A 13,282-nucleotide genomic window follows, 5' to 3' on the forward strand; every position below is an offset into this window, starting at 1 on the left:
CTTTTTATTTTTGTTCTTAGCATCTTTTATTTCTTGTTTAAATTTTTTTTCTTATATTTTAAAATTTTTAAGGCTCATGACAAATTTACAGAGGAAAAAACCGACAAATTCAGATTTTTACCATTTAAACAAAATGCACTTCGCTCGAAAACAACTACCATATGTCTGCTAATAAAGTGAATTGTGAAACACATAATAAGAATCTTTAATTCACAAGTAAAAGCTTGGATAATCATAAGTCAGAACTTAGTATGGGATGTTGCCCAGTTGATCCATGACCATGGTGAGGGGCTTGTCCTTCACTTATACACTGGACAATCACTTGACTTTTAAGATGTTTGCAATGATATTACTTCTACATTAACCATCTCATCGCAACTTCTACCTCTGAAATCTAAAATACTTCTTGCTAACCCATTTTTACAAAAATTTTAGTTAGCTGGTTTTTCCCTCATAATCTTTCAATATTTACATACACACAAACAAATTGATTTATTTCCATAGGAACAACGGAATGACCATTTATGCATACATTTTTTTTATTGCTTCATACCATTAGTATGATACATTTACGTATATATGTATATGCAGATATACTTTATATATATACATATACATATATACATACATAAGAAACAGTTTTAGCTAATCTTTAATCTTCTTAAAATGAAGATTTATCCATTTCATTTTTTTTTTAATGGAAGATATCAGTGTATGATAGAAATGTATAAGAAACATTTCTCAACAATCTTTTATATAAATTTCCATAATCAGGTAATCATACCATTATGTTAATTTTTTTAAAAATAATATTGTATATAAATTACACAGCCCCAGGGTTTTTTACATTAATGACACACCAGGAATGCACTAAAGAAATGTAACTGATACACCAACTAAACAATAAAGGAAATCCAATATTTCATTCAACATAAAAATAAACAAAAAGTTTTTTCTTTTTAAAATAATATATATCAAATCTGTGACTCTAATATTTTAATACTAATTAACCTTTTTAATACATAATAAATAGATAAATATATTGTGAGATAAATATAAGTGAATAAAGTGATTAAAATAGTTAAAATTTTCTCAAACAATTCCATGATGATAAAACCACCTGACAGCAACAAGTCATTGTTATGGGCGGTATCTGATAAGACTAGATTAAATACCAAAAAAGATCCTTTTTAATCTTTCTTTTCATGAGAATAATCTGAAAAAAACAATTTCATGATTAAAAGATTAAACAAGAAAATTAAATAAACACACATACTTGGAAAAAATAACTACTGATGACAAATAAATGCAATTTTTATAAACCTGGCACGGTGTGCAAATCACACAACTTTCACTTATCATCCAATTTTGAGCTGAAGTTAGTCTTCACTTGTTTCAGAAGAGATATTTCTATATTATTCACTGTAGCAATACTTTCCTGTACTAATTTTCTAAATGTTTTAGTTGAAACAATGACTAAATCTAATCTGAAGTTTTCAGAAAAGTAATAATACATATATCAGTAAAATTTTAACTTTTTCTTTTGCGAAAGTATGGCAAAAATATAAGCTTATGACAGTTAAATAAAATTTACCATCAGCTCTCAACTATTTAATTGATCCTAAATTTTAATAGGAAAATGCTAATAATGATTTTATGGAATTACCCAACCTGAAAACTGAAACATTCATTTTTAGATCAAGTAAAGTTGAAAAACTAACTATTTAACAACTAAGGAAATATGAAAACATTTATCGGAATGGTGAAAAAGAAAAACTGCACTGAGCAAGTGCCCACCAATTGACAATGGTCAAACTTGCATAGAAAAAGACCTTATATTTATGTGTTTTCCTTTCATTCTACATTTCATTCAATGACCTGATATGTTAAATATTATTATTTCTGAAATCGTGGAATTTTCAACAGTATATATTATGTCTATATTACTGCTCTACCTCCACAAAGTGTTTTTAACCAGAAAAATATTTTTCCTCTATTCTTCTAAGTGTAATTATTAGTGCAAGAATTTTCATGTAATTTCAAATGCCAAACATGTATATATTTATCATTACCAGGTGGAAACTTATGCATTTATTAATTGATCAATCAGCAACATTTCTTAAGAATCTGGATTTGTTTTGTTTGGAAATATCCTCCAGTTTCATATGGATTCAGTTTCAAATTTCTCCTGAGATTTGTTCTATTTTCCAAATTGTTTTATTACTAAGTTTTACAATTCTTAGTAGAGCCACATTCAGTAATTCCAGTTGCGGGATGGTGAGAGCAACAAAAGCGTGAATGCTAGAGATAAAAATCAGATTTCTTAACAATTTCTGGGTTGGAGATATGGCTGTAGATGATTCATAATCTAGCTTCGAAACAATGTCCTTTAATTTTTTTAAGTTCTTGGATCAGTAAGTTCTTTCAGCAGGCTACAACTAATTTCCCCATCCTATGACTACTGGCTGAAAAAGGAAGGATATTTTAGGGTAATTTTTCTAGTAAATTGGGAATCGGCTTGGAGCTTTTAAAAAATAATTTTAATCGGATGAAATAAAAAAAAAAAAAAAAACAGCTTTAGAAAATCACTGGCACTAGATAAATGACATGAAGCATTTTAGTAAGAAGTACTTTAAGGGACTTCCTAGCATTAATCATGTTCAGAACATGGTCTAACAAAAGCCAGAACACTTTTTCATGCAGCACACCAAAAATGAAGAAAATTTATGGAGTTAGTTAAAAAAAAAAATTAAGAACTGCTACAATCCATGAAGGGTCAGGGATTCAGTACTTAGTAAGGAAGTACTGTTACTAATGGTTGTGCAAGGAGGTGATTTGGTCAGAATCACACTCGACTGCCAGATTTTTATCCAATTTAAGAGGCTGGGTAGACCCCATGATGGCTCCACAACCCACAGCAGAGTTGACTTACTGCTACGGTGTAACAGAAAACAATTTTCTGCCCAGCCGGATTTGAAATTGGGTCCTCAGAGTTAGTAGCCATGCGCCTTATCCTGGGGTTACACGTGCTTCCCGGAGTTAGTTAAAAACCAGGAGGAAACTTGGGGGTGAATAATATGTTTTTAATTCAGAGAATAATAAAATTAACGGAGGTATTGAATTTTGAAGAACCGGGTTATGGTTCTTGAAAATAATAATAGAAAGAAGGAAAGTATTCCCACCTATACAGAATTTTAGATATTGCGAAGCAAATTCTATTGGGCCAATGGGGTAATCTGGAGGGGGGGAATATTAACTGATATTTTGAACAAAATTTTTTTTTACTGCTCTTCAAGAAGAAACATGGATATTGGAAAAGCTATCATTCATAAACCACTGATAAATAGAAAAAATATCATTATTTAACATAAAACAATTTCTGAAAGCTTCAGACAAAAGTAGTGATTGTTTCAAGTATATCTGTAAATCAACTCCTGCCCTTAGTATAGAAAAACTGAAAGTTGGCATCAAAGATGGACCAGAAACCCTTAATCTCAGATATGACAATGATTTTACAATTATATAAGGCTCAAGTTAAATTGGAAATACGTGTTTTTAAAACTAATTTTGATTATTTATATTAATTTTACTTAACTCTTCTAAATCCTATTCCTATAATAAAATAAAAATTATTTTAATGAATAAATAACATATTTTGAGCTTTTTAAACACTATGATTTTATTTAAACCAGCAACTTGTTTTGCCTAATTAATATCAAAACAACAACTAGTTTTCCTCATTAGGCACTAAATAAACTAATAATAATATTATGTATTTTTAGTAATTAAATGATATCCTAAATCCCAAAAACAATTTTAAATATAAAAAGTAATTTTTTCTAATAATAGTATAACAGCATATTGTTGCCATACAAATATAAGAAGGATATTGTAAGAAGATTACTACTAATTATTTTTTCTCTAACATAGTCTAGACATTTCTTCACTGCATTCAACCAAACACCATAAAACCAATCAGAACTTCCATAGCACTGAAAGTTGACTCACATATGAACTGATATTGCTTACAATGAGAATAAAGTTTGTAATGAAGTAATATTTTAATAAAATTTACTATTGCTAATTTATTCTTAAAGCTACAGATTGTTTATAACAAGAACTCTTTTCTGCCATGGCAATTCTTATAATCCATCACTAAGTAATTTTATTTAATATTTAGCCTAGTGTTATATTAAACTGCTTTTACCTCCTTCATCTTCTTCTTCATCAGCATCAAGAATATCAGCACAACAAATAGAATAACATATCAGTGTCAGAAATCCCATTGGAAGACCAAGTAGAACTCCAGTTAGAACAGGATTACCACGCCACATTTCACTTAATGTAGTACGTGCTTCAAAATATGTTCGATACAGTTTAACAGGTAGTGAATTTCCTCCATAACTCTGAAAGAATTTTAAATTACTATACATAGTATGATTCCTAATCATGGCATGATTATAAAAGTATATAGCCCACAGTAAAAAGAGCTACCAAAAAGTGAATTTCCTCAAAACATATTATATTAGATGAGAGTATAGTTAAGGTTAACTTTTGGATATTGTTAAATTTCAACAAGATGGTTGAGAAAGTAAAGGAGCAAAGACACAATGTTCTACACATGTGTGTTTTAGTCCTGATGAAGGCTGAAAACTTGATACAAATAAAATAAGTTTCACTTGTATGTGTTCATTACTCCACTCACCACAACCTCAACCATCTTCCTATGTTGAATCTAGAGTCAACATTAAACACATCATAAATAAGGAAACAATAATTAAATACTTACAGGTGCTGTCTGATTGACGATTGAGTCAAGAAACATATGCACTACTTCAGGTGTGAGATAATGAGCTTCATCATCTGGAAAGTGATGATGATTTGTAGTTGAGTTGACAACAAGCAGATAAGGCAGAGGTAGCTCAGTCATAGCAATACTGTTAGCGAGATCAGGAGTTGCTACCCACCCAAACTGAAACCACCTATGGCACAAACCAGAGATTTCATTGTACATAATTTTTTTTTAATAAATGTTAAAAAATATAAACTTTTTTCCCCCTATTTTAACGTCTTGAATCATTTTTTTTTTTCCAAAAATAGATAGTCCATAGCAATACAACTTGAAATAAATAAATATATCCTTAAGCCTATTAATTAATATATTTTTCTGGAAAATTAGTGAGTATATCACATAACTTTCACTTACCACCTTACTTATGTCCCCAAGTTTTGAGTTTACTGGTAAGCTTGAGTTCAAGTTATTGCTATTTATTGTGGTTTTTGAAAAAAAAGAAAATTATAATCTAAGAAGAGAATGGGTAAAAATTGAGAACACATACTGATATGTATGAGAGGCGCCAGCTGGAATTTTTTACTTGAAGTAATTTCTTTTGTCTGTATACCAAAGGAACCGCCAGGGATAGGCAGAGACCTGATCGGCAAAACATTTAAAGTAATGTACAGAGATATATAGATAACAGAGGGTATGTACCCCCGGGGAACGGTTGACCGCTTAGGCAGAGGTAAACAACTAAACACCCCTTATCTTACACGTGGCCACTTTAAACACCTCGGGGAAAATACAGCGAGCCCTGTCAAAAAAAGAAGAAAGCCACCTTAATTTAAACATGAAAGTTAGGAAAAAGACCGACTTTCGCCGAAGGTCATTGGTCCTTCTCACCCCCTCTGAACATAGAAAAACCAATCAGAAGAACATTAATCAAAAGAAGGAGGAGTCAGGAGAGGGGAGAAAATAAGCAAAAAGGGCAGGAGGAACGGAGTGGGATACAGTCTGGGAGGAAGGACACTTGAACACATTCTGGGAGAGAAGGACACTTGAAGAAAGTCTGGGAAGAAGACAGCCCTGGAAGAGGAGAGTCTGGAGGAAGAGAGAGCGGCTGACCTGCTGGAGGTCAGAGAAGGAAGTCACCCATCGCAGGGATTCAGCAGCGGTCGTAGCAAGGGGTAGCATCAGGAAGTATCAGGAATAACGCAGGTTTTTAGGACTCGGGGACCTCAAAACATGTATATCCATTGAAAATTGGAATTCAAATTTTCTCACAATTGCAATACTTTCCTTTACTATATATTTCACAAGTAGGTAAGTGAAGTAAAAATTCAACTTGTATTCCAAATGGCAAAAATATGGCCAGATATAATTATTTTAATGATATATTAAAATCATCTAAAATTACCTGTGAAACTTCTCCCTGTGATTAATAATGACAGATTTGATCATATTCCTAAATCTGGAACAAATAATAACAGATATAATGAATAATTAAGAAAAATTACATTGAAATTACATTGTTGGTATTAAACACTTACGCAATCATTTCTTCTGGTACTTCTTCAAGTTTATTTTCAATAACAACAGCCAAAACAAGAAATTTGCTGGTTTGCATGAACTAGAACAATACAAATAAGGTGACATTAACATCAATTTAATGTTAAATTTATAATAATTATATGAACAGAACACTTTACATTAAATTGATACTTCAGTGGCAGGAAAAACCAAAATGGACTCTTTAAGAAATAGTAGCATCCAAGCCCCATTAGGAGTGAGATTTGTAATAGTAATCCTCGATGAACACCAGCTGAAATTGTATGGCCATATTTGTAGAATGGGAGACAATGGAAAGGTCCACGGGTTGAGGGAAGCAAATCCTATAGGAAAGCACCCTGTTGGTAGGCCAATACTTACTAATAAGTAACTACAAAGGCGAGCTGAGAAAGGAATGCAGTTGCTCATTGGATCAACTCAAGTAGAATGGCTTTAGATTGAGTTACATTACAAGAGATGGACTGAGGTTACTCCATGCCGAACAGCACTAAGGAGATAGTAAAAGAAGAATTGATTTTTAATTAAAGGAATTCGGTTCTGCAATGGATCAACTTCGAAGAATGGTTCTAGATAGAGATACATACAAGAGATGGACAGAGGCTTCTTCACGCCTAACATACTAATGAGATAGTGAAAGAAGAATCACTACACAGATATAAATGTGAAATAGGAATTTTTTGGAAATAAATTATTACCATCCAACACCAATAAATTGCTTTATTTGGATTATGATATAAAACTTTATTTTTTTTAAAACAATGTACATACGTGAAAATTATAAATCTTAAGATCCTCTCCTGGACAAAAATAAAGACCATCCACTGCATTAAATTCATCTGGTTCCTGAAATTGTTCCTCAATTGGATTTTTCAGCACACCAAGATATTCATGACACCAAAAGATGTATTTGGTAGGAAAAATATAACCTTTATAAATACATAATCTTTCAAATTTCTAATATGAAATGGACAATGATCAATTACTAAGTAATGATCAGGTATAAGCTTATAAAATAGACTTGTCTTATAAATAGATGACGTATAATCTTTCAAATTTCTATAAATGTATAATATTTTAATTTTATAAAATGAGATGGACAATGATTGATTATCGAGTAACGATCAGATATAAGCTCATAATATAAACCTATGTCTAAAAAGATGTCACTTTTACCTTCCCTGATCGGAAGCTAAACCAAGGACAACTAGTAGTCAAATGTTGCTGAAGGCGCTGCTACAGCTTCACTGCTAACGTTTGTAAACTCAATGATAAGCATAGAATAGAATCTTTGAATCCAACATCTAGATATTTATTCTCCCACAAATCGACTAGTACTACAAGGAATAAGCTTTAACAAATAGTTTACTTCAGTGAGCAGGATAGGACCAGAGAGAAATATTGAAACTTTTCTTGATTTTAAGTCATTTCAGCAATAGTTTCTTCGATTTCTTTGAGGATGGAATGACAGCACTTCATAACTTTTAAGAAATCTCCCTGTTCTACAAGATCTCGAATCAAGGCACTATGTTTCCAAATTAAAGATATGGTAGAGTGGCTTTTAATTCTTAAGCCAAGCTGATTGATATTTGTCTCACTACTTTCATTGGAACATTAAATATGAAACTTCTCCTTAACAGTAAAAGTTTTTTTTATTAGAAATGATGCATCTCTTGAAGGGAATGATAAAACTAAACAGTAAACAATTTTGATTTTACACAAAAATTGGTTTAGTGTGTGGAAAAATTTAAAAGTGGTAAAAAAGTAACTGTGGACAAAAATAAATCCCTCACTTCAAAACGTGGATTAAGAGGAAAAGAAACATAAATATTTTGAAAAATTGGGGTTGTTTGCATGGCTTTCTTGTAGATTCCTGTAAAACTATTCCAGAAACCGATCTTTTATAGTTCCATGGGTTGTCAAAATGTTTTAGCCGATCAGTTGTTATAACTGTAGTTGCTACATTTGTTAATAAATACATTGGTAAGGCTTTTAAAATTATGGCACTGGAAATTAATCGACACAATAACTGATATATTGTTATATCCGAGGCTATTATAAATGATATCCAGTACAGTTATTTTTAATTAACGAATTATTTTTTTAACTTGTAAAAGGTAGTTTTTACTATAGAGATAACAAATTTCTGTGAATTACAGCTAAAAAAGGAATTGTCTATTATTAATAAATGTAGTTTCTATATCTTCTGAATATAACGTGAAGTTTGCTTAGTTTATTTTGTCATTTTTATAAACAATTATTTCTTAAATTATTCTTATTATTGTCTTCAACAAGTATTTAATTCTAGAAAAATATGCTATGCTATAGATATATTTTTCTTGAATTAAATAATTATTAGACAACAGTTTTTTTTTTTTTGGAATTTACTTTAGCTTAAAAGTTTATTTCTATTATTTTAAAACCTCAAGTTTGTGTATATAACTAAAGAAAATATATTACTCAACATAAAATATATATTATTAATAAAAAAATACTCCATCAATGTAATTTAGCTTCATTAAAAAAAAACATTAGGTCACTTAGTCTTAGCGATGAACGCTGCTTAACAACCACCATACTAGCTATCCTACTTATTAAATATGAAATTCTTCATCTTGATAAATATTCTCATAATATACAATTCTTTTGTAATGCACTACTACTAAGATTAGTATTTTTTGTTTTTTTGCCCAAGACTCCCATTGGAGTCCTATACTGCCTAACTGTGGTTGGGGGTCATGTTTTTCATTTTGTGGGACCTTGTTTTTCAATTATTGAGTGGCAGTCCCACAAAATGAAAAAGTCAACCCCCCAAGCCAGATTCGAACCGGTGCCACCAGCAGATCTCAGATTAGTAAGACGGCGCCTAACCACCTGAGCTACGGACGGCCCTACCCTAAATTAGTAATATTATGAAACATGGGTAATAATTAAGATTATTTTACAATTAAAGACCATGTAAATACCTTTGTTATAAGAAAACCCCAAAATGGATTATATAAGAAAAATACTTTCTTCCAAATCTTTATTCCATCTGAAAAGAATCTCTTAGTAAATGTCACTTTTGAGTGTATATATTAAGCATTAGCTAAAGCGTTTCAGGATTAATGTCCTATAAAGACATATTTACTGGATTATCATAAAAGTATTAAGCAAATAATATGGAGAGTTAATTGTTGACTGTTTTAATAAGATGAATATTAATATATACAATTTATCCAAATCTACACCTAAAAATGAAAAAAAAAAAAGATGATTTATTTTTAAACACTATCTCTATTCTAGCTAAATTTTATGAAATGAAAAAATAATTTTATTCTGGGACATATGTTCCCTAAGAATAAATACATGGTTCATATATTATGATTTTTTTATGGCAAGCATTTAAAAGTTTCCAGTAAGTAAAATGAAATTACATTGGGATCTTGGCTTAGCTACTGTTAACGCATGAAGAAGGCGATCTATAGGAGGGCATATATAAATCAATCAGTTGGGATCTGGTGTTTAATGAATGGATGGATGAATGAAGAGTGAGGAGATCAAAGATATAGGTAGGGTTTTTGATTTTAAGAACTTGGAATAAAAAAACACCAAGGAGCTATTGCCTTCAGGAGGTTGGATAGAGCCACTTCAACTCGGTATACCAGCGGGAGACTTAAGAGCGCCTTGGAAACTCAAAGATAAATCTTACAAAGCAATTCATGAGTCTCGTCAGTCTCAACTCTAGACCAGCAGATAGCCCTCCATAGACCAAGGAATGGATTTGAATTTGCGTGTGATTAGGGAAATGTGATTATTCCAGGAGAGGTGTTGGTCGAAGGTGACTCCAAGGTTTTTTATTGTAGGATAGAAGCGGTTGGTAGTTAAGGAAGAGTAGAGGAAAGTAAGGGAGGAAATGCAGGAGGCGCTTGGAACCAATAGGAATGGCCTTGGTTTTTTTCAGCATTCAAGTTTAAATCATTATTTAATACCCATGCATTAATGATATCAACATCTTTGTGCATCTTTTGGATGGCCTCAAGCATCTCAGAGGGATGTTAGGATAGATAGATTTGGAGATCATTTGCACATAAATGGTATTGTGTGCGGTGAATGGAATCAGGAAGATCATTAATATAAATGGAAAAAAGAGTTGGTGAAAGTGAGGACCCCTGAGGAACACCTCGTGTCAGATGAAGGGGAGAAGAAAGAGATTCATTCGGAATGACTGTTTGGGAGCGATGAAACAGGAAGCAGAGGAACCACTTTAGGATACTATTTGAGTATTAACTAATGATTAAAATAATACATAAAATTGTATGTATTATTTTAATGAATACCTACCTGATGAATATTTCCTCTTGTGATCTTGACAAATGTCCCAAATCGTTCATGGTTCACCCACTTAGTTAGACTCACATTTAAATTTTCTGTTTCCATATCTGTAACTATTAATAGTAAAATAATAAATCAACAAATTCCTAACAAATTAAAAAATTAAGCCAGATAATCTTTATTTACCATTAGGAAACATATATAGAGTATTTTCCTTGTAGACAAATACTGAAGGACCTTTCTCCTCCTTGAGATGCTGAAATTCGAAAAAAAATATCAGTGCGTGTGGTTTCTCCATATCATTTCCTAGTTTTAGCTAATTATACAATGTACCTCGATATAAGTAAATTTTTTCTAGACTGATCTACTTCATGTTAGTAAATATAGTAAAGTTAAGATAAGCAAGTATCTAATTATGGGATTTCAGGTATTGGGCAGGAATAGAAGATTCCTTCTCATTATATATTATGATATGATCTCCTTGAGAGACATCGTACATCAACAAATACTCGTAATAAGTAAATGTTTTAAAAGTAAGATACAAAAGGCTCTATAGTAGGGTGGGAATGCTGGGTCCATGCCGATTCTTAGTTTTAGCTAATTTTGCAATGTTGCTTATAACAAAATGTATCAGAAGTTTCATGTTGCTTGCAGCAAAATGTATCATATTTTTTCAAAGGCTGCTCTATATTTTATTTGTAAATGTTTCAAAGGCAAGAATAATAGGATTTCAAGGGCGTGATGGGAAGAGATTTATAGGATTTTGGTTTATATCATGTAACATATAAAAATTGTACAATATATAAAATATAGAACCATATGTGTTTTTTATACATGCAATCGGTCATATTATTAATAGTTACTCATCCTTTTTTAGGAAAAGAATTAAAAACTGAAATAAAGAAAGGCTAATTTGAGTATAATTTTTATTTCCCGAACTAACTATGGAGAAAAAAGTAGAATGATTGGTCTAAACATTTTTACCAAAATCTCTGAAAGAAAAACACACGGTTCTCCTTGCTAAAAAAAAAAAAATTGTCACTAACATGAATGATTTTTAAACAATAATTGTAAACTCGCCTAAATGATGAAATGATTTCCATTATTTTCAAGTACCATGTTTCTAGCCACCATTAATTAAATTAATAGTGATTCATCTAAAGGTAAATGCATAAAGTCAATAATGGACTGATACTAGTTCTGAATCATTATTCCAACATGAGGCGAGTGGACATGTACCATGACAAAACTGTCAACCATCTTTGTCAATAATTACTCGACACCATAAATCCATTGTGATCCAATTAAAGCAATAATGATAACGATGTAAGTAATAACCAACCACAATAGAACATTGTGTACACACCAAACCACCATGTTAGATAGAGCAGTGCTTCATAACTTTTACCAATTGGTTTAGTTAATGCTATACCCATAAAATTCCAGTGATTAGTAAGAAAATAGTATCAAGATAAACTACCTTCTTAGTGAGTTCAGGAGACAATGAATAAAAGAAACTATGAGGTTGAAATCTTTCAGCTACATCGTAGTAAAATTCCTAAAATTCAAAACATGTTACTAAGACAAGGAGATTCATTCATTATTATAAAGAAATATTGTTTAAATATGATTCAAACAAATAAACTTTGATTACCCAAAGTCTTCCATCATATGGACCTGTATAACAAAAAAAAATATTGTCAGATGACTTCAAGGCATCAAGGCTCTCTTGGCGTGTTATTTGCTGTACTGGTGGTCCACTTAATCGCAGAGCAAAGTTTATGATTTCATCCTTGGTCCTATCCCCTTGAAAGGTGAATTCTTTAATATCTCCTTTCAGACTACATCAAATGATAAATTAATCAATAATACCAGTTCAATTATAATAACATTATAATCACACTAACTTACAACATAATCGTAGGAAAACCAGATATGCTGAAAGTTGAAGACATAGAAGTGTACTTCGTACAATCAATTTTTCCCACTCTGATATTTGTATTGTACAATGCTTGGGCAACATGAGCCCAAATTGGCTCCAAACGCTTACAATGTGCACACCATGGGGCATAAAACTAAGATAGTAAATATTTAGATTAGAACTGACTGTATAATAGATACATAATAGAACATACATTTGTTACATTAACAGAACACCAACTGTAAAATTTAAAAAAGTGTCACTAACCATCACTAACCAATGTCCATCCTTCTTGACTTCTAAGAAACTGTAAAAAACAAAAAAACAAAACAAAAATATTAACATCAGCACTTACATTAAAAGTTCAAAAGAGACAACAGTATGTAGTTAATAACTTACCGATCACTTAGTTCTAATACTCGGGAAGCGCTAGATAAATAAAATAAAATACATATGCCTGAAATTAAAGAAGTATTTAGTTTGAAGGCTTTAAAATTTAACGTATTTATTAACAGGCATTATAATTTCCTTACCTAATACTAAGAAACTAATTGACGTCATCTTTGGTAAATGATTAAAACTAATAAAATTAAAATAAACATAAAGGCTACATAATAGTTCAACTAGCGAAAAATATCAAACAAATAATATCTTTAACACACAAATGCCATGTTTTGCGTTTCAAAATCAATACTGGTTACGAA

The 13,282-nt window shown here is 31.1% G+C and overlaps 1 protein-coding gene across 2 annotated transcripts; it reads right to left on the reverse strand.

The window, feature by feature from the left end:
* Positions 1-1,042: 1,042 nt before the first annotated feature.
* Positions 1,043-13,279, reverse strand: Tmx3 (Thioredoxin-related transmembrane protein 3). Of its 2 annotated transcripts, none has more exons than XM_014430478.2 (13): positions 13,112-13,279; positions 12,978-13,035; positions 12,846-12,885; positions 12,569-12,732; positions 12,312-12,498; positions 12,138-12,215; positions 10,844-10,913; positions 10,667-10,764; positions 6,328-6,407; positions 6,195-6,248; positions 4,790-4,982; positions 4,208-4,406; positions 1,043-1,216 (listed from the first exon to the last, which is right to left on the reverse strand). In XM_014430478.2, exons 1-13 carry the CDS (start codon positions 13,137-13,139, stop codon positions 1,191-1,193), a joined length of 1,275 nt encoding a protein of 424 aa, XP_014285964.1. In that variant the 5' UTR covers positions 13,140-13,279; the 3' UTR covers positions 1,043-1,190. The 2 variants fall into 2 exon arrangements, with proteins under 2 accessions (XP_014285964.1, XP_014285963.1); XM_014430477.2 differs by having other exon boundaries at positions 10,667-10,770.
* Positions 13,280-13,282: the final 3 nt, after the last annotated feature.

This window comes from Halyomorpha halys, unplaced genomic scaffold, assembly GCF_000696795.3.
Source record: "Halyomorpha halys isolate HHAL.00 unplaced genomic scaffold, Hhal_1.1 Scaffold894.1, whole genome shotgun sequence".
Lineage (NCBI taxonomy): Eukaryota > Metazoa > Arthropoda > Insecta > Hemiptera > Pentatomidae > Halyomorpha > Halyomorpha halys.

Bases quoted from the DNA above. Each gene is read 5' to 3' on its own strand.
- Tmx3 (XM_014430477.2), bottom strand. From the start codon at position 13,139: ATGACGTCAATTAGTTTCTTAGTATTAG. The intron at 12,733-12,845 runs GTTAGTGACACT...TTACTATCTTAG, and splicing joins ATGGACATTGGTTAGTGATG to TTTTATGCCCCATGGTGTGC. The intron at 6,249-6,327 runs GTAAGTGTTTAA...TATTTGTTCCAG, and splicing joins GTACCAGAAGAAATGATTGC to ATTTAGGAATATGATCAAAT.